The sequence below is a fragment of the Archocentrus centrarchus genome, chromosome 11 (assembly GCF_007364275.1).
Source record: "Archocentrus centrarchus isolate MPI-CPG fArcCen1 chromosome 11, fArcCen1, whole genome shotgun sequence".
Lineage (NCBI taxonomy): Eukaryota > Metazoa > Chordata > Actinopteri > Cichliformes > Cichlidae > Archocentrus > Archocentrus centrarchus.
The window spans coordinates 26785206-26806771 of NC_044356.1; the positions used below are offsets into that span (position 1 = coordinate 26785206).

General features: G+C 42.3%; 1 protein-coding gene across 1 annotated transcript; it reads right to left on the reverse strand.

Moving 5' to 3' along the window:
* Positions 1 to 996: 996 nt before the first annotated feature.
* Positions 997 to 20606, reverse strand: kpna6 (karyopherin alpha 6 (importin alpha 7)). Its single transcript, XM_030740708.1, has 14 exons — positions 20475 to 20606; positions 17177 to 17310; positions 16948 to 17040; positions 16662 to 16761; positions 16453 to 16547; positions 14704 to 14835; positions 14501 to 14589; positions 14293 to 14392; positions 11499 to 11662; positions 11304 to 11382; positions 10860 to 10985; positions 10577 to 10704; positions 6983 to 7167; positions 997 to 6155 (listed from the first exon to the last, which is right to left on the reverse strand). Exons 1-14 carry the CDS (start codon positions 20476 to 20478, stop codon positions 5968 to 5970), a joined length of 1617 nt encoding a protein of 538 aa, XP_030596568.1. The 5' UTR covers positions 20479 to 20606; the 3' UTR covers positions 997 to 5967.
* Positions 20607 to 21566: the final 960 nt, after the last annotated feature.

Here is a 21566-nt window from a genome sequence, read left to right on the forward strand (position 1 = left end):
CTTCTTTATCATCACACCACCTGCACTGATCAGTATGCTGATGTCAAGCAGGTCCCTCATCTGAATGTTGCCTACTGTAACTCTTGGTAAGGGACCAAACACCACTGCATATTTTTGAGAGGTAACAGTAGCACGATGCCATTTTCCACCCAATTTCTTTTAAATATTCTTATAAACAAGACATTTACAAGTTTAAATGTGGGCAAAATTTTTTTGGCAAATGTCAGAAATGACTTTTTGGCTCACCACCGGATCCTTCCTGCTAACCTCATTTATCTCACCTTCCATTAAATTCTGCACTGTCCTCTTTATTTTCTTCATCGTGCTCCTTTTTTCTGCTTCCTGTTAGAGGTAGCTGCTAAATCAATTAAAATGCTTTGTGTGACATCTGCTGCTGTTTCATTTCTTTTTATACAAGCATTATTGAAAGCCTCATCACAGGAATTGTGAATAATGTATCTGATTAGGCTGAGCCAATCAGGCATGAGAAAGAGGCTGCATCTCATTAGCATATATTATCATAGCATTAGCAGCCTGAAATGCTCTGTGTTGTTTAGATAAATACAGCTTATAGAGAGTCTAAACATGCAGGAATGTACCATGCTGCACATCTTTGAAGAAAAAACACACATGCCAAATTTCCTGGTGTAACTCCTTATGGGTTTGGAGTCCAAAGACAAAAAAAGGTAAAACCTCACAGCCAACCTGGACGGACAGTGGACAACAATATCCTCCCGCTTCATTTGTGCAGGAGGATAAAAATATACAAAGCTTCTTAGCATTGCACCAACTGTTTTTGCCTCATATACTGTATTTCCATGTATGTATGCTGCACCTAGTTCCCATTTTCCTAGCAAATATATAAAGAAATGTTGACTCAAGACTTCTGCACAGTACTGTGCATTATCTTAAGAATATTTCACATCAAATATCACCGTCAGTACACTTCAACATAAACAGATGAAAGACGAAACAAACTCATTAAAGAGTTGCAACATAACTTTATTTGATTTGTACAATATTTCCACTGAACAGTTTTTAAATTCAATATGCTTTCTTTACATTTTTTAATATTGTTTCCTGTATGCATCTTTTTCTTCATGTTCATGTTTGTGTGTCATGTTCAGTTCTGAAGTGTACTAGTTTCTCGTCACTCATTCATACCGTCGGTAAAAGTCAAGTCGAGTCACAGTTTAAGATGGGTCGTTTTGAACAAATGGAAAAAAAAAAAAAAAAAAAAACCATAAACAAGAATAGAGAAAATAAATATGTGTAAAAGAAATGAGAGGACCAGAGAAGAAGATATGTCACGCCTGGTCAGTGATGGCATATGAAAAGTATTTTACAAACATGTAGCATTGTAAACATTTGTAGCGTAGACATTAATTGACTTTAGATTTCGATAAAGACACCAACAGCTTCTAGGACGGAAGACTAGTCGGATTTGAGATATTTAGTGATTTCTGTTTAATCCCCTATAGATCACAAGATTCCTGATCATACAGCCTGACGAGGACAACTTTTACTCTAAATACAATTATCCAAAAATATAGCCCAGAAAATCCTGATCAGGAAAAAGATCAAGCTAAAAAAAAAAAAAAAAAAAAAAAAAAAGCAAAAAAAGGCTCGTATCCTCACCTCCTATTTTTTTTTTTCTTGTGACATGTTCTAATGAGGCTTTTTCTCCACTTCTTAGAAGTGATTAGAATTACATCTGAATCCCTGTCAATGTATCAGAACATACATATAGTTTAAATTATAATACTTTAATGTAAATCACTGTACTATTTCTGAATCCCAGATTTATTAATTTCTTTTTTTATCTTAGAAAAATGTCAAGTAGTAGCCTGTGTTTGCTCCACCCAGTGGAAGGAGTGTCACCTGTGAGAGCTGCTCTTCCTGTAGGTGGATCTTTGCCTCTCGGGGTGCCTGATTTTTGGACAATGTTTTATTGCAGTCTTCTGGATTAGTTTGCACATTTTCCAACTCCTTAAACAGCGTCTGAATTTAAGAGGAAAGAATACTCAGAAGAGAGAGCGCGATCTTCTCATGAAACGAAGCAAGATTTAAACGGCCTGAAGGAATCTCTCAGTCGTTCCGACCTGGTTGACACAAGGTTTAAAAACTAAACATCAAGGAAGTTTTTCCAGCCGGCCTTCAAGAGGACAAAACTTTGGTAAACTAACGTGGACCTGCATTTGTCTGCCCTGACAGTCGCTCAGGTTTTCATTATTTGCATTATGTGCCACATCGCTACAAAGTTTGTATCAGTGCAGACTTTTATTTTGTGCAGAGCGAGACTGGCTTCAGATCGCGACATTGTGAATACTGATCCACTGTGTCTTTTAAATTCCAAATATCTGCAGGCATCTATGCACAGTGAAACCCATCAGAAGACTGTTACAGAGGGGACCATCACACTGAAGGACAGCAGCTGGAAAAGACCAGTTTGATTCAGTCTGAGTCCTTTATCCCCCTTCCCAGGACAATTGGCCTTCCTTAATTAAATTCCTTATTTAGGCGCCCACAGTAAAGAATGCCACTTTTCCACAGAAACCATGGCAAATCGTGTAACTTTAAAGATAAGAAAAATAGAGCAGCAATGTTTTTGCACAAAAAAATGTGTGCAACATTCAAGTAAATAAAAGATATAAAGAAAAAAAAAAATCTATAAGTCAAAGACAGTTACATAAGAACCTCCAGTCTTTGTTGGTCGGATTGGCACTTTTGTGAACAGGAGTGCATTTTTATTTTACACAAATTTTTTTTCCTGGTTGATGCACCGATTTATTTTTTTAAACATAGCAAATTCTGTTATTTGTAGGCCCAGCACAGAATGGGACAACTGAAATCAAAGACTTCAGTCGTAAATGCTGCCCTACACACGAGCAGCGTAGAGTTAAGTTCTCGATGCTCAAATATTCTTGATTTGACCTCTTACGTATACCGGGAGTAGCGCGCGTTCTGTGGACAACATCGCAAACCCAACATGCAAAAACAAATCTCGCCAACATGCATTCTTCTGTCGATCGATGCTGGAAGTAAGAGGGGAACCATTCTGAAAGCAAAACGGTTGATGGCCCCGTGCAGGGATGCCTGTGTGGGCCATTAATGCCTGGTTAAAGCGTGCTGGTCAGGTGAAAGGTCGTGCATCACAATAACAGACTTCCATTATTTGCTCAGGATTCGATCATGATCAGTCAAAAGGTTTTTTGGTATTTTTCATCTCCAAGAATTTTCCTTACCACTTCAACATAATCTCTCTAACAGTTCCTGTCATCAGAGTTCTCTCTGTAGCTGTGTGAGGGGAGAGGTGCGGAGTACAGCACGTAGAACAACAGCAGAGGAGAAGATAGTGCAGGTCAAGATAATTACAACTCATTAGCCTGCAACAAAAGTTTTTCAACCATTATTAATTTGTCTAAAAGCAACAATAGATACCGACCAGCTCCAAATATCTGTCTCATAGCAATCAACCACACAACAAAGAGAGAAGAGGTTTTAACTCTCATTTCATTTCATAACACCCAACAGTGCCTACCACCAAATAACACACTGAAAGTGAAAAGGGGGTGTGGGGGTGGGGGTAGTGACCGTGTGCCAACACTGCCCTCTAAAGAAAACTTGCAGTACAAACTGATCTGTGGTTTTTGCAGAATTTTCCCTCCCCAGCTATGAACCAACAAAAGTCTCCCACTATGGCATCATCCACTGACACAGAAGGTTAACCACTCACTTCATAATGGGAAAACATTCCTGTGAATCCAACTGATGCACTACCAAATAAGACGGAATTTCTTTGGTCAAAGAATATTCGCCGTTAAGCAGACTGATCCATTCTTAAACTTGTTGAGAGAGACTTAATTTACAGGTTAATGGCCTGAAGTTGGAGATGCTTCTGTAATCCACAGAACGGGGGGGGGGGGCTCCCAGACTCTGACTGGGACACAATCATAGTCAATCAATCTCTCCCTCACACAGTGCCCCGTAAGTCAAACATCACACAACCACACTTCTGCTTAATCCACAAGGCCTGCGTGCTGACCTGAGACCCGCTGCTGTTAGAGGTCAGGCTGGCCTCAGGTCAGGGGTTTGCAGGACTCATTTTAACCATCAGAAGTCGTATGGCTAGAAATAACTAAAACAATTTCCATGGAGTCCTTTTGATTTCAGGAAACAACCCTTCATCTGCTCAATAAAACAGAACCCAGATCAACATTTTTATGAAATAATAAAAAAAAACAAAAAAAACAAAAACATCCAATATGTTCACATGTTGGAGAATCAAAACTTCAAAATAAATTTAGTCCTTTTTAAATCCAAAGATTATGGAAACCATTTTAGTTACTACTAGCCACTCATGTGTGAGGTGTGTGTGTACAGTGTCTGCTGGTGTATGCAAGTGTGCATGAAGTGTGTGCAAATATATTTATATATATTTATATAATGCAAATACATCAAAATTCAAATATACACTTATACTTGAATTTCTCTTGCAGTTAGGCTTATTTCTCTGAGCTTCATCCCCCGCCAAACACCGCTCGTCATTAGACGAACGAGGAAGCAGTGCAGACTGTCCCTGCCAGGCAGAGAATGGGCTATTTACGGCAATACATATTACAATGAACCCATGCAAAATCATTATGTCACTGCCATTCCTCAAAATATATAGTGATACAGAATGCCATAGGTTATAGATAAACTTTACCACTATACACGACACCACCATCGTCAATGCACAATCACTGTTAACGCCACCGAATCAGACCCAGTTTTTGCTTTCAACTCCAAATGTTGTTCACAGAGAAGCAGCAACTTCTTGCAGTGTTTGGCCAGGGATACTCAGTGACTGTGGGCAGGGTAATATAACACCATGCAAAAACCCTACCACGTACACCAGGGGAGGTGGAGGGGGGGGTAGCAGCCCAGCAGCGACCCAGGGGTCAAGACATTGTCCCCACGCTTTTGAATTCTTGCTGCTGCTGTTGGCGGCGCTTCTCCTCCTAAACCCCCAACTATGCCTTTTTTAATAGTTAGATCACTTCATAATTCAAATGTTTTGTTATTAATAACACAGCACACTACGAACATTGGATCTCTAACTATTCCACCCTCAAAACCTGGATTTTTTTTCTAGAGCTTTTAACATATCTTAACCCAAAAAAAAAAAAAAAAAGCCACCCAAAACCAATCACACTTCCTAGCTTGGACATCTGACTCAGGGCAACAGACTTTGGGGTGGACACTTGTGCCTCTAAACCCCCTAAAGATAATCTTTTTTCTCACCTTGAGCAGATATGCAGAGAGCAGCCCTAAGCCTAATGATCAGAGGGCAGACTTGAAGCAGACCAAGCAGTCAGTTTCTGTTAAAGAAAAATAATCATAAGCACAAAAAAAAAAGGGGGGGGGGGGGGATAAATAAAGGTCATAAAGGAAGAAAAAACAAAAACAAAGGGATCATGTTACAAATATTTTCTGAATTGCACTGAGTCATAGTGACATGGAGAGCGGGGCAGATTTTGCCTCATGCACCCCAGTTTGCAGACTCTGTATGGGGATTCCTGAAAACAGAGAATGTGCACATAAAGACACTAACAAACCACCGTTACTGCCAATGAGAGAATCTAAGCGCTTTCAAATAGCAGGACGATGTCTGCGTGTGCATTTTAAGCCAGGGAAGACTCACACACTGGTGATCACTTCCTCTTCTAGCTGTAATGGAGTTTGTGTGCCGCCCCCCCCCCTTATGAAACATCAGTCTGCCCTGCAGGAGGTCAGTCCACTAGCTGGAAACAATGAAAAGGAGCGTGGCATTTTTAGGCTGGAGAGCGGAACAATTTTGGCACTCCTCCAAAGGGTAGGGGCTGTGGCTTTGCAGTGATGTTGGTAGAGATGTAGTGGAGGTTCAAGGAGGATGGCATGGTGGTAAAAAGGGGCCATCCATACGGGGAGGGAAGGGTGGCTGACTTATAACTGGAAGCCTTCCATGGGGGCCTCCTGCTGAGGGAAGAGAAACTGCTGATTGGCCTGGTCCACCTGAGGGGCAAGATTGGTGTCCTCGTCCTCCACCCCAAAGTAGTGCTCAATTAGGTCAAAGGCCTTCTGGTAGATCTCCTGGTTGTCATGACTCTGGAGGAACTCTATCTTGTCAAGACCTGGAAAAACAAGTAATGAAATATCAGTGCAGCTGTAATAACTTAGCAGCAAATGATTTTCATTTTTTCAGGTTTCTATCTAAGAGAAACTTTCCTACATTCTACAGGTGGTGGTGTGATGCACATGACTGCACTTAGAAAACGGCAAAACCTTTCAAAGTTTTTCCTCTCACATTTTATTTGCCCTACAAAGGACTGAACAGTTTATAAGAAGCTGCCTCTCCAGAGAGTCTCATCCTGTGGAAAAACTCCAACTCTGCTCTGCTGCATCGCAGCTCTCAGCAGCCGTCACTGTTCTACTCTGAAGTCTCAGTGAGCTCAGTCTCACATGTGAACCAGTTTTCCACCTTCAGATTGTGGTTGGTAGCTCTCCAAATCACAGGCGAGCTCCACAACAAAAGGATCGCCAGCTACAGACTATTTATGGAAGACAGCTATAGCTTCCAGGTCTGAAAAATGCAGGTAATTCAAGTGCCTTAAACATGCATTCTTTCTAATAGCCAGCAGAGGGAGACTAGTCAGGCTTCAAAACGAACCCCAGCTTCTGTACTCTGACCTCAAGAAACACTTCCCTGATAAGTTTGTGGCCTCAATTGCTAGTTTCATGTCTTACTGAATACAACATGAAGTTCATTTTGGAAAATATGGCCTTAGGGTCTGCAAACACAATAAAGCCCCTAGCCTATGAACAGCAAGTATGGCTGTGTTTTCAAAAAGTAAGAATGTGCTACTGAAAAATCTCAATATTGTCATTTCTCGATATATCAGCTCCACATCGAATGTTTTTCCGTTTTTGCATATGTTTGTGTGTATTTTATGCAGTGTACCATAGGCTTCTTCGATGAGGCTGCAGTATGGATTAACTCCGGTGCCGTTGTTTTCCTGTTTGGCTTCCTGCTCTCCCAGCCTCAAGATGTTTTCTAGTCCATTGAGAGCAACCTGAACGATCTTTGAGTCCATCACAGTAAGCAGGTCACACAGTGGCTTAATACAGCCCAGGTTCACCAGATATCTTTACGCAAACAGAAACAGATAAGACGATGAGTGCAGATGATTACTTCACTGACCTTACAATTAGTCTGAGTTAGGATTATTCATGGTTCTTTCATATTATCACCTCACTTTCAGGGACTTGTGATACCTCCTTATTTCTCTAATCATCAAAATTCTGCATGAGGATTTCCATTTCTAACAAGTTGTCTGTTAACTCAGTGGTCCCCAACCTTTGAGCCACAGACCAGTTTAGTGTTAGGACAATATTTCCACGGACTGGCCTTTAAGGTGTGGCGGATAAATATGTCAAAATAAATTATACGACCGTAATCAAAAGTGTGATATTTTCAAAGTATAATATAAATGTGAATCCACTGTGTATTCGTATGTAACTATCAGTAGGCGTCCTCGTAATATCGCGCCACAGCATGAATAACATCCTTTCTGCCCATAACGCTCTCTGGTCGCCACGGTAACATTTAAACATGCCTTCAAAATAAGATACACCGCAAAAACAATTACAGTAGAAATTGCCTCAGTCAGATTCAAATGGCCCATGGAATTTCATCCGACTTGTAAAATAAATCTGTCTCAAGTGTAAGTCAGATAAAATCCAATTCTTCCAACTATTCGACATTTTGGGGTCTCATATCGAATTTTGCTGCAATTGCTTCTGCTTCATCTCTGGATTTGCTTCTGCAAATTTTATAATCTCGTGTTTTTGCTCGTAAGTGCGAGTTTGTAGCTTATGCTTGACTCCTGTGCTTGCCATGACTGTCTCCTGTGAACTGAACTAATATAGACAGTAAAGCGATCTCCAGGCATTGTTAGTGTGTGTAGTGTTGCATGAACGAGCCCATGTATGGAAGTGGGCGGACGGGGGGCTAAGGAGGGCTTTAGCGCTAAACTCATCCGACTTATGCAATCACATTTAAATGGACATGTATTACAATGGGGCCAGATTTTTCATCCGCCTGATTTGGGTGATGATTTTATTGGAATTAACGTTGGGTGGAGAAAAAAACAAAAAACAAACAAAAAAAAATGGGACCTGCAGAAGCCATCAGACTAGGGCTGCAACGATTCATCGATTAACTCGATTAAATCGATTCTAAAAATTTATCGACACAAATTTACTGTGTCGATGCTTCGTTTAAACTCTGCAGCGCTCAGCTGTCTCGGTGTAAGCGGCGCTCCTCACTAGCATTAGCAGCATTAGTGCTGACGTTTTTTTGTGGGTTTATTGGGGGCTGGCAAACCAACATAGAACTGCATTACCACCACCTACTGGACTGGAGTGTGAATCACTCACGTATACACAAGCACACATTCTAAAAAGCTTTCCGTTGCTGCGATGGATTTCCTTTAACACAGAGTGGATCATCACTAGAGTTGCCACCTGTCTCGTAAAATACAGAACCCCGTATGTTACGGGACTCCGTGGAATACGGCTCCGTAACATTACGGGACGGGTGGCAACTGTCGCTGACATGCATTTCCACGCCTCCACTGCTCTCTGTGTGTGTTGTGCTCGCTGAGAATTTCAGCTGCTATTTTTGTCTTTACTTCAGCTGTAGCTACCAGAACTGGTTTGCTAGCGAGCGCGGGCCATTAGCACTAGCGATGGTTCGGTACCGGAAGGCCCGCCCCCCAGGACCGAGGGGCTCCTTCAAAATATTTTTATACTTTAATCCCTTATTAGTGACTAAATATAGACCTGCAGTAGAAACGTATTTTCGAGAATGCTTGTGAATACAAAGCATTACACCATTACTCACACATGCGCCATGGCTCCCGCAGCCACTAGTTTTTCAAAACACTCATAGCAGGCAGCGGTTTTAACTGCGCAAGCGCAAAGAGGCGAAGCTGTGACGGTGAGCTCAAGTAGTGAAAAAGGAAACGTTTTTCCAGCGTCCAAAACAGCAGCTTTTTCTTTTAGTAACCACCATTAAATCTGTGAAACAGCTGGAGGTCCTTCATCAAGCACCTGATCAGCAAGTGTTAAGGTGAAGAAAAGAGAACTTTGTAGCTGCTCCATTCACCGCTGTTTGTTCACATGGTGAGAAACTGCATTACGGAAGTTAAAATATGCAGATAAACTGTTAATAAAAAAAAGTATTTCTTATCCGATTACTCGATTAATCGCTGGAATAATCGATAGAATACTCGATTACTAAAATAATCGTTTTATGCAGCCCTACATCAGACCAGAGCAAAAATCTGATTTGTGCAACTTCGACTTAGGCGATTTTTACTGCATAAAGCGCACGAAAAATACAACTCATCATAACGCTGAATCAGTAGCCTCTTTCCCACCAACAGGGTTCCGGTGCCGGTGCCTTAATTTGAACCATTAGGCGGGTTTTCCAGTGCGGAAGCACTCGGTGCTCAGCCGAAAAACGGGTTCAACTCCGGACCCACAAACTAGCTGGTCTCGAACCAAGAACGCGTGACGAAAGCGGCAGAAGGTCATGACTCTGCCGTCTCAACATCAAGTTTTCTACCATATTACGTGTGTATTACATGAGAATTTTCACAGCTCTGAATTAGGTTGGGCTCTAAGGCTGAACTTGCTGCTTTGTATCAGTTCATATCACAGATAAAATACACGAAGTGCGTACTTGTCGTCTTGCTCTAATCACTGTCTGTGTTTACCTCTGTGCTGCACACAGATGCTGCAGTAGTTTGGTTTGGACTGTAAAATGTATTTGCAGCATGAGAAAGGGGGGCGTGTTCTCCCACGTTTGTGCACTTCGGCTTCTGCGTCCAGAGGACCCGCCCACACTCAGACGTAAAGGAGCAGTTCACAGAAACGCGGTGGGAACGCGGGCCCGTTCTTAAGCGTTTTCGCCGGTTCATTTGGAACAGCATGAGCACTGGCACGCGAACCAGCTCCTCAGCAGTGGGAAAGTAGCAAGTGTGAGCCCAGAGCTTGTTTCTCTGCAACTCATTTTTGATAGCTTGTGGGTTGGCTGGGTTCGGCATCAGCCGGCACACACCAATACAAGCTTTGATTTCACGTGGAGAGTGGCTGCAGAGCTGCGGTGTTGAGCGCCGGAGCGTGTCAGCTTGACTTGGCTGGGTTCGCCTCACTGCTATCCCGTGTTGCTAAATATAAATGGTAAACGGACTAGTTGGGAACCTCTGTGTTAACTGTTTTTCCCCTCAAATAGAAAACCCATTTACACAGACTGACCAACCAGCTGAAACCTTTTTTGGTCTATGAGGAAAATGTTTTGCTGCAAAAGGTTATTAAAAACTCTTCAAGCAAATCAAAATTGTATTACTGAAATCTTGCTTCGACTTGACGAAATCTTGCGCTTGACTTAAAGCTGACTCAGCATATCTGCTACTGATGTGATTAACTGACACAATCAAGATAAGTTAAACAAAGGAACTGTCATCTAAATGGATCTTGTTAATCTAACCTGATCTGTTCTGGTGTTCCTCCAGAGGTGGCGTTGGTAATAGCCCAGGCTGCCTCTTTCCTGGTCCTGAATTCAGCTTTCTGCAAAATGTCAATCAGTACTGGAAAGATGTTTGCATCGATTACAGTCTGTGGGGGGGGATAAGAGAAAATCGGAGAAAATTATTTGAAGAGAAAAACAGATAAACCTTAAAATACAAAATTCAAACATGCTCTGGCAAACAACAGAGCACTTATATACAGCCTTTCCTTGAGTAAACTGAGAAATAAATGAAGTGTGCTACCTGTATTTGTGCTCGGTTTCCTGCTGTGATGTTTGAGATGGTCCAGCATGCCTCTTTGCGAATGGACTCTTTAGCACTGCTGAGGAGGTGAAGCAGACAGGGCAGGGCTGAGCAGTTCAACACCACCTAAACACAGCAAGGTAGAGGGTAAAACTTTAGAAGCCGTTTAATATATAGCTCAGATCTTTGCGCTACATTACTCCACTGCTATACGAGAAACTATTAACATTCCAAATACCACACTCACTACAATGATCACAATAGAGAAGCCACAACTATCACACAAAGCTTCTCTTACAACTTGTACATGAAATGTGAAGTGTCCCTAGAATGAACTACACTGGGGAACAAGTCTTTCAACATGACTCTTTTAAAGTTTCGATTTTTACTGTTAGGGACCTCTTTCGTAGTCATCAAACCAACTCCAGTTTATTACCCTCTCACCTGTGTTTGGATGTCGTCTCCTGTGACAATGTTTCCTACAGCTCTCAAGGCAGGTGAAGCCACCTTATAGTCAGTGTGCCTGCAATTAAAAACCAAACCCCCACAAAAGGTGTGGTTAACACAGGAGGCATTTTAAGAATTTTACAGGTCAAATGTACAGAGACAGAAGTGACACACAGTGAAGTCTGAACTTACATGAGTAGTTCTACAAGGCGCCTGCAGACACCAGAGTCAATGACAGCCTGGATCTTGTCATTGGGGCCATCTGAGAGGTAGGACAGAGCCCAGCAGGCATCTGCCAGCAAGTCTGGGTCACTGCTAAATAACAGCCTGGACAACATGGGCAGACAGGGTGACACCTAGACAACACAAACATAATGCATTCTGCATCACAGAGAAATATGTCAAACCTTTCCACACAAAGAGCATTGTGGAATGTCAGCATGGTTCTTTAAGGAGGCTAAAATTAATACACAAAGCAAGACATGTAACAACAAAAGATTGATTGTTTTAGAACAATGCTCCAAGAAAAAGTCACAGCCAAGAAAATTCCCACAGAATGTCAGCTAGCACATAGATTTTCAGAAACCAATGGTGCAGCCTAAGAAAAGTTACTGTAGGGGGATTCAAATACACATGGCATGGATGTACTGTTCTTTATTTTTGTTCTGACATCCATGTGCTGCAACTGTGGCCTGGGACAAACCAATATCTAAGTGTCTGAATGGGTAAATACAGCCAACCTGGCTGGTTGTGGTACATGTGTTCCTCACACAGACTTCCACAATTATAGCAGTTCCACAATTTCTATGTAATTTAGAACATATTTAATTTTATCACAAGTAAAGGTTAGCAGCAATTTCCTGCATGTCCACCAGAAATGTTGCTTTTCTAAAGTCTAAACCCGAGACTTTGAAAGAGGCAAAACACCGCTACGGCTGGAGACTGTAACAACAATTACCGTCTGACTCCAGGGGACTGTGGCAAGGACTACACACCATTACGGACTACAAAGCACCACACACCCCCCCGGTGAGTGCCGATGCTTCTCTGGCTGATGAACTTAACTTCTTTGTGTGCTTTGAGTCGGGAAGCCGACAGCCTGCTGTGCTCCCAGCTGGAGGGGAGGAGACACTCACTGTGACAGAGCATGACGTGAGGAGGGTGTTTAGAAGAGTAAACACCAGGAAAGCGACTGGACCAGACGGTATTAACGGACGTGTCCTTAAGACCTTCGCTGACCAGCTGGCATGTGCGTTTACAGAGATATTCAACCTCTCACTGAAACAGTGTGTGATTCCCACCTGCTTTAAAAAGTCTGTTACAGTCCATGTCCAAAAGAAACCACACCCCAGCAGCCCCAACGACTTCATGCCCATAGCACTCACCTCTGTGGTGATGAAATTTTTTGAGCGACTTATCAAGACGTTCATCACCTCCTCACTGCCCACCACCCTCAACCCACTACAGTTTGCATACCGGCCGGACAGATCCACAGACGATGCCATAACTTTCTTCCTCCAAAAGACCCTTTTCCACGTGGACAATGGTAAGGGGAATTATGAAAGATCGTTTTGAGTAGATTACAGCTCAGCATTTAACACCATAGTCCCCTCCAGACTGGTCCTCCAAGCTGTTAGACCTGGGCTCTCGACCCATCCATGTGCAGGTGGGTTTACAGCTTCCTGACCAGCAGACCACAGGTGGTACGAGTGGGTCACCTCACCTCACCTCATCCGCCCTCACCCTCAACACCAGATCCCCCCAGGGCTGTGTGCTCAGCCCTCTGCTGTACTCACTGTACACCCACAACTGCGAGGCCACATCAGAGTCCAATATCATCATAAAGTTTGCTGACGACACGGCTGTTGTGGGACTAATCTCCCACAATGAAGAGACAGCCTACAGGAGAGAGGTCTCCCGCCTGGAGAGCTGGTGCCGGGAGAACCACCTTCTGCTCAACGTCAGCAAAACAAAGGAACTGATTGTGGAGTTCAGCAGGAAGCAGCAGAGGGACTACCATCCACTTTTCATCAGTGGTGCTGAGGTGGAAAGAGTGGATGCTTTCAAATACCTGGGAGTGACCATCTGACGGGATCTGTCCTGGACTCATCACATTAGCACCAATGTGAAGAAGGCCAGACAGTGTCTCTACCTTCTCAGGCGGCTGAGAGACTTCAAGGTCCCAATCAAGGTGCTCATGAACTTTTATACCTTCACAATCTTGCATGGGAGCATCATCACCTGGATGGGAAACTGCACTAAACAGGACTTCATGGCCTTTAAATGGGTCGTTGGCTCAACTGAATGGACCATCAGAACCACCCTGCCCAACATGCAGGACATTTACACAAAGCAGTGCAGGTTAAGGGCTTAGAAGATCCTTACACAGCCCAGCCACCCCGGACACACTCTCTTCTCTTTGCTCCCATCAGGCTGGCCTTACCACTGTCTGGGGATTAAGACTGAAAAGTTGAAGAGGAGTTTTTACCCAAAAGCCATCTGTCTCCTCAACTCTGAGCCCTGAACTGGACTGTTACGCAATATGTAAATTACTCTATTCTGTATGACTTGCACTGTACCATGCCATGCACTTACTGACACAGCTGCAGTAACATACACTCGTGTACATACCAACTGCTAGACTTTTATATTTTTAGCCTAGTGTACAGTGTAAAATTACAATTCTCTTCCCACTCTGCATTTCATTGCTCTAAAATGTGTGTCTTTTTATGGTTTAGCCAGAAAACTGGCAGTAACATGGAGTGATTCAGAGTGATAACATGGATGATACATGGCAAACACTGATTTTATCCTGCACCTGAATGTACAGCTTCTTCTGCATACAAAAAGTAACTAACCTGAAATGAATGACCTTAAAGGTATGCAATTCCTCTGGGACCACTCCTGCAAGTTACGCTCAGGGAGTTCCCAGAACTTTCTGATCTCAAATTGTGCTTTGTGTTGACTTGATGAAGCAAAGTGGTACCTTTTCAAAAGCAGGTGGTGGGTTTTTTCCTCTACACAGATTAGACAGTGCCCATACTGCATTCCTAGTCATGGTCAATCTAGTGGACTTGGTCAGAAGCCTGAAATACCAAAGAAAATCAAAAGCTCAACAAGAGGTCATATTATTAAGTTACAGGCAGAAAAGCTGAAGGAAGGTTGGACTGAAAAGCAGAAATTGAAAAACTTACATTAATAGTGGTGGAAGGATGTTGCAGTTCAGCACGTAGTCCCTGCACACTGCACTGTCCCCTGCAATATTACCAAGGGCCCACACAGCCTGAAGAAACAGCAAGACACAAAAACCTTGGCTATTTGATAGCAGAGTATAGAAAGACCCAGGACAAATCCAGCCAACCTATTACAGCAATCTTTCTGGGAAATGGTGTATTACTTGTTCTTGGACATCCTCAAAGTCGGAGTTGAGCAGTTCTATGAAGATCGGCACTGCTCCAGCCTCAATCACCGTCTTTGTCTGCAAGGATGTTCCTGATGCTATGTTGGTCAGCGCCCAGGCGGCTTCAAACTGCAGCAACACAAAACGTCAGAGAAGCAAGCAGCAGTTTAAGACATTTTCATCAAAGGAGCTTTAAGATGTTCTGAATAAATGACAGGGAACCTAATTTGCTTTACATTAGTGAGACTCAGGAACTGGAGATAAGAACACTTACTATGTCCACGAATGTTGGCAAAAAAAGTTTGAAGTTTTGACTTGCCTCCACATGTTAGAGCAGGTGGTGGGCTGCATCAACAAAATCTAACACTGTGCCGCGTATGACTGATGAAATTGATCTGATGTTGCTTGAAAAGACTAGATTATAGTTACCATTTCCTTTTCAAACACTGTTTTGATTAGAAACTCTTAATCTAGATGAATTTTTTTTAGTACAGTTACAGAATGAGTCTTTAACAACACATCAGTTAGTGTTTACCACATGACCATTTATGTACACTGGGCATGCATATGTCCACGTAAACAGGAAACACACAAGTGATGGTGTTTAGTAAATATTACACAGGAAAAGTATAACCACTTATTTATTTACTTACTGAAAGTAACACATAAGTATAAAGCAGCTGTAGCTGTGAAAAACACAAAGGAACTCTGGCAATATTTTAGAGAAGTATTTTCTGTTAAAGGGGTCCTAAAAAGTAGACTAGTGTGGATGCAACCAAAAACATGGTATAAGCAGGGCTGGGTGATACGGACCAAAAATGATATCTCAATTTTTTTTTTTTTTTGCCGAATGGCGATTTTATATATATATATATATATATATATATATATATATATATATATATATATATATATATATATATATATAAACATTCAGCTGTAGATGTACATGAGAAATTGCTCAAAAATAAACTATTAAACATATTTAAATGATAATGCTCCTCAAACAAATTAATGCTTTTTTCCTCATAACAAAAGACTCACAGCTGTGCTATTAAAATGTAAACAGAAAAGATACAGCGCAAAAATAGCAAAAGGCTGACTTATTCTTTAAAAAGCCAGTCTCTAGTGAAGTAGACTTCAAAGTGCTTCCTCCTGTGTGTACTCCTGTATATCTAGTACTCTGTGCAAATAACAAAATATGTAAACAGACTGAATGAACAAAATTCCATCCCTCGTTCAGCAGGGTTATAGCCAACTGTGCCTCGCTGAGGTGCCTTCACGCCGGCTGAGGACTTCAGCTCTTATCGTAACAGCTAGCTAACGACGCGGCCATTAGCATTAGCATCGGTATGCATAGTGGAAACTGAGTGCTCGGACCTTTTGTCAGGACTTGTTTGTGGCATTCTGCTGCTCATCTGAGACTTTGAATTCGAACGATCTCCAAATAACTGAGCACAGTTTTTCTTTTAACTAACCAGAGCCTCTTCAATCACTTCATGTCTGTTTACTTCTCCACGCTGTTGCTTCCTGCATGATTTACAGGTGAAGCAGTGAGAGAGAGAGAGGCGGGACAGTGTGAAGTTGTGCAGAAACAAACTGGGAGAAGAGAAAGGTGAACTGGTGGATCTACAAGTATGAGTGTAACACGACAGACTATATTGATATAAACAATATTGTCTCATCTTATATTGCGTATGAAGTCTCTACATGTTCTAAAGGCAAGTATTTTTTTTAATAACTGACCTGTAGTGTACAGTTGCTGCTCTTCTTCAGGAACTCCACAAACCTCTCCACTACTCCAGGTGTGTTTATAACTTCATCAATTGGCGGGTTAGGCTCTGAAATAACAGAGAGACAAAACTACATCTAGGCTTTTTTGCGGTCTGTAGAGCTCAGCATGAATGTTATCACTGTAATGCAGAATCTATCAGCACACTACAACAAATATATACCTTTGGAAAGTAATTTTCTGAACTTCTGTGTTGTGGCGAGCTGAAGCTCTGGGTCCTCTGAGAAAAGCATCTCTACCATGTCCCTGGTAATAACTCCTTCCTGCAAGAGCACATGTACAAGCACTTTAAACACTTCATCCACTCAGCACAGACTCCACTGTTCACAGCCCACAGGCTGGAGAACAGGCTAGACACAAGTGCTTACAAAAATGTGAAGTAACACAAACCTCTAATGTGTGATCAACTTTTTGTCTATGAGAAGCTCATTAGAAAATCAGGTACTCACCGTTACTGGAGAGCTAAGGTAAGAGTCAACCAGCGGACTCTCTAACATGACTTCCTCTTCATTGAGAATGTCCACATTCCTCCGCTTGAAAAGCTATGATTACAAAAATGCTGTCAGAGGCCTATAGACTCACATGCTGAACACAGACACACACACACAAAAAAGATATAATCTCACACAGGGAGACAAAGAATCTGATGAGTCGGGGTAGGCAGGTCTGGTCTCATACCTGCTGTTCTCGTTTCTGTTTCCTGAGCTGGATACCCTCCTCCTCTCTCCTGCGCCTCATCTCATCTGGATTCAGTGCTTTGTTCTTGTATCGGTTCATCCTGTAGTTATCCTTGGCCGGACTGGCTGACGGCTCTGACGGGTCAAAGATGCATGTACACATCATGATTAAGAGACAAACCAATGTTTTTATCCTTTTTTTAAATTCATGTGAGACCAACAACTTTTCTTTGTATGTTTGCAACACTTTTTTAATTTAACCACAAACAAGTGAGCTGACACAACTATGCTTTCCCTTCTCACTCCAACTCAACATCTAGTGTTAACACTTATTGGGAAGCTTTTTTTTGCACTTAAACAACATAATTACTCTCATTTCATTTCACCAGTCTAATGTCAGCTCCACTCCACATGAGACGCAAGTGTGTGTGAGGAGGTGTAGCTGAGACTAAGAGCAGGAAACTGAGGCCCCAGGTGACCATGCATGACCACAGCATGCAGAACCTCACACTGAGATAAAATGAGACTACTCATAAGTACCATTTCATTTATATTCTTGAATGTATTTATTTGTGTCATTTTATTTTACAACATTAAAAAAAAAAGCAACGTACAGGTAAAAGGCTGATGTTGCCTTACACAGACCGATTCACAATCTTTCCCTCAGACAGCTAATTAATTTACACTGGATTGGATTGGTACTGGGTATCAGCAGATACCTGAAGCCTCATTGATATAGGACGTGAATCGGAAAGAGCTGGATTGGTGCATCCCTACTAAAAATAAGCTGTGATGATAAAACAGCTGTTACGCATGCCTCTATATAAAAACACTGCATAAACAAGCTCATTAAAAACTGAACACAGCCTAAAAATACACACATGCATGCATGCAAAAACACACAGCCATGCTATTCACATAGCAGTCAGCTGGCCCAGAACAAACCTATTTATTCAGTTAAATCGCAGAGTTAGCATAAATTGGTGCCCACACAGGCCAAACTGCCCGTTCTCAGCATTTGTGCAGTCATGCCACCAGAACGGGGCATCAGGCAGACCCCTGAGTCACTCGGGAGGCTATAGGGGAATGAAAGAGAGCCGAGGGACAACACAGAAACCTGTCTACACCACAGAATGGTGCCAAACGTCTGTGCCAAATGCCCTCCACTGAAACTGCAGGGAGGCTCTGAGGTTAAATATCAGAACAAGTGTTGGAAATTGAGGTCATATTATGGTTTGAGGGTGTTAGCACAACCCCCTTTGTGAAAAGATTCTGCATGTGTGTACTGTGTGCAGATGGCAAAGCCACAGGGATGGATGGCACAGGTTGCAGCTGGATGCTCTAATTTCTGTAATGTGTACGTTAGATTAGCTGCTGCGTAACTGCAATGCCAGAAGTCAAATGCTGTTTAGTTCAGCTTGAACAAAGAAGCTGGAAAGTGACCCTTTGATGTAAGAGATCTATCTAGAAGTAAAAGTCGCAATAAAGCTTCCATAGGTGAGCCTGTGCCTGTAGCTCCCGGTGTTTCCAGATCTCTGAAGATCTCTCACTTGGTCTTGTTCTGTGTTGCGCGACCGAGGTGTTGGCTGAATGCTGGCTTCAGCTCTCGCTACAAGGCAGGTCTCCTGAAGCGCACAAGTCTGCTGTGAGGGATGTCTATTGAGGGCCCAATTGATATCCCACACTGAGAGACAGACGGACCTTAGGCCTGATTTAGACTTCTGCGCCGGGTCTTTGCAGGGCCTGCGTATGTAACCACAGCAATCACAATACTTGAGGGCTGCACTGACCCGACGTGTAGTTACATTTCTCGAGGTGCATGCCAGGTTACGTTGTAGGTTATTCTGTAGGGTTCAGAGAGATTTCTAGTTATGTACATAGGCCCTGCAAAGTCCTGACACAGAAGTCTAAATCAGGGCTTACTCCCTACAAGGTGACCCTGTGGAGGTCCTTTTGAAAATAACTGCCACTTCATAGGTATTAGATCTCAAAAAGAGGAATGTTTCTCCAAATAGACTGCAATCACCAGGTTCACACTCTCATCCCAATATGTACACACATGCTGGGAGTGAACATATTGACTTGGAATGACTAACTAGTTAAAATGAGCTCATCAGGAAAGCATTTGCTGAGGTCACATATAAGAAAGCTGAAGGGATGTTTGGTGGATGAGCTTTAAGGCAATTCCACACTGGCTTCACTTTCCATACCTGTCTTTTTATATTGAGTTTATGAGAGCAGAGGGGTTTGAATGACAGCATCTGTCCTTCTTGCCCTTTTTAGATTTATCTCATTAAACATGCAGTTAACCAGTAATGTCACTGCAAAGGGCATTTGTCAAAGTCCTGTGTAAGAATAGTCTGGAAAACATGGTCACATGAGCGCTCTGTCTTATGAGTGTCCAGTCCGTTGTGTCTCAGTGATATTAGCTGGCTGTCATCTTTCACGTGCGTTTAGCTCACAGATTTCCACTTCACTGACCACTTATTCAGCACAGGTATGAACATCTATTAGAAATGTATCACCGTTTGAGTTCTGGTTTGAAGCAAGGATGAATTACGAGTTTCAGTTGCTAATGTGTAAATTCAAATCAGTGTTACACAACTATCACATTAACTGTGTTATCCCAGAAGTTATAACTTGAAACTTTTTTTTAAAGGCACTAGACGTCCCTAACCAAGTCACAGTCGTCATAATCGCCAAACAGCACCGAGCAGACAGATGGAAAACGTTCATATACAATAAGCAGCACCAACGTTTTAAAAAATCTAACTCGCTAACTTAAAGCTACGGACTGTCGTTAAAAAAAACAAAAACAAAACAAACAAGTTGGAGTGAATGTTGAACTCTAACATCGTTTTCTCCACGACAAAGATATTGTACTGACATGACTAATACTAACTTAAGCCCTAAGCTGTGTCTTCCCAAAAGAGGGTACAACGCGGTGCTAACGTGGTTAGCTTTTAGCCAAGTTTCCTCAAGTTGGCTAAAAATGGCACTGGTTGTTATCGCTGGTTAAAATCGTGTTAATGCGCCCTGTCCGATATATGGTTAAAAAAGGGAGAAATACTGTCCAAAGAACAAATAATTTAGAGACCCAGCAAGTGACTTAGCGCAAAATAGCAACTCTTTCCCTGCTACGTAGCAACGCCGACTAGCTACCTAGCTAATGAGTTAGCTTACAGGCTAAACAACAGTAACAGGATGAAGATTTCATAATCGTTACGTCCGACGACAAAAGTGAATCTAAAAACCACTTTCAACACATGTCCACACTAGTAACTTATCAAACAGCTTACCCATTGTGTTCTATGTGGGTTTACTGTGTTAAGTTCTGAAGACGTGAGTCAATTTTAAATCCTTTCCCACTTCTAGCTTTCCAGAATTTGCTCCGGTAAGCAATATGTCTGCCGGAGACGGAAACGTCAACATATAACTCCGACTTCCTGCCAGCAGAGGACGCACCAGTCCCACGAAACACACTCACATTTACCCACCTTCAGTAACGCCTATCCTAGTCAAAATATCAAATATACCAAAATGTATAATAATAATAATAATAATAATCTGTTTAATGCAAGATTAAGTTCATTCTCAAATTATACAGCCAAAACTGAAAACTGTTTGTTTTATTATTAAAGAACCACCACCACCAGTGGTTACTAGGGAAGAGCAAGATTTAGAATTAAAGTGGAGCCTGCTTCCCAACCAGCTGTTATTCACATCTGTATCTATTTTACATCCCCCCTTGGCATGTTTCAGGTGCTTGCATTTTTCTTGGATCTGCATATCCCTCTCTAGTTTTGAAATGCTATTTGAATGGCCATGCTTCCCCAGTGTTTTCCCCCAAATTGAATGTGACAGAATAATACAGGTGAGGTTCATCCACGGTCAATTTGCTGGGAGCAAATGGTAGTAAATTACTGCACTATATTGTGATGCGGTGTCCTCCTGACACGGCCCCTGAGGGGGCCTAGGGAGATGCACCAGAAAAATACTTTAGGGGGCAATGTTGTACAAATAAAGGAGAAGTAATTGCTGCTGCCAGGCTTGCTCTTTCCCCTATTAGAAAGGGCGGGGGAGGTCAAGTCAACTGTAGCACAACTGAGATACTTTCCCATGATTACAATTTCTTAGCAGCTATGAGCAAATATTGTTCATAGATCCGCGCTCTCACAGTGCAGCCACGGGCTCCAGATTGAGCTTCACTCGGCCGAACCATAAGGGCTGAGAATTCGCAGCCTTCAGCAGGTGTGCTGGCGCAGAGATGAAACAACTGCTGGCTGGATAGCAGCTCTCAACTGGTATCAAATAACACAAACACACAGGACCAATTTGTGCTACAGAGTCAGCACTGAAATGCTCTCAGATCCAGTCTGCAGGGCTGTAGC

Coding starts and splice junctions, on each gene's coding strand:
- kpna6 (XM_030740708.1), bottom strand. Junction 10,986..11,303: donor GAGACGACATCCAAACACAG/GTGAGAGGGTAA, acceptor TGCTGTGTTTAG/GTGGTGTTGAACTGCTCAGC. Junction 7,168..10,576: donor GGAACACCAGAACAGATCAG/GTTAGATTAACA, acceptor GTTTGCGTAAAG/ATATCTGGTGAACCTGGGCT.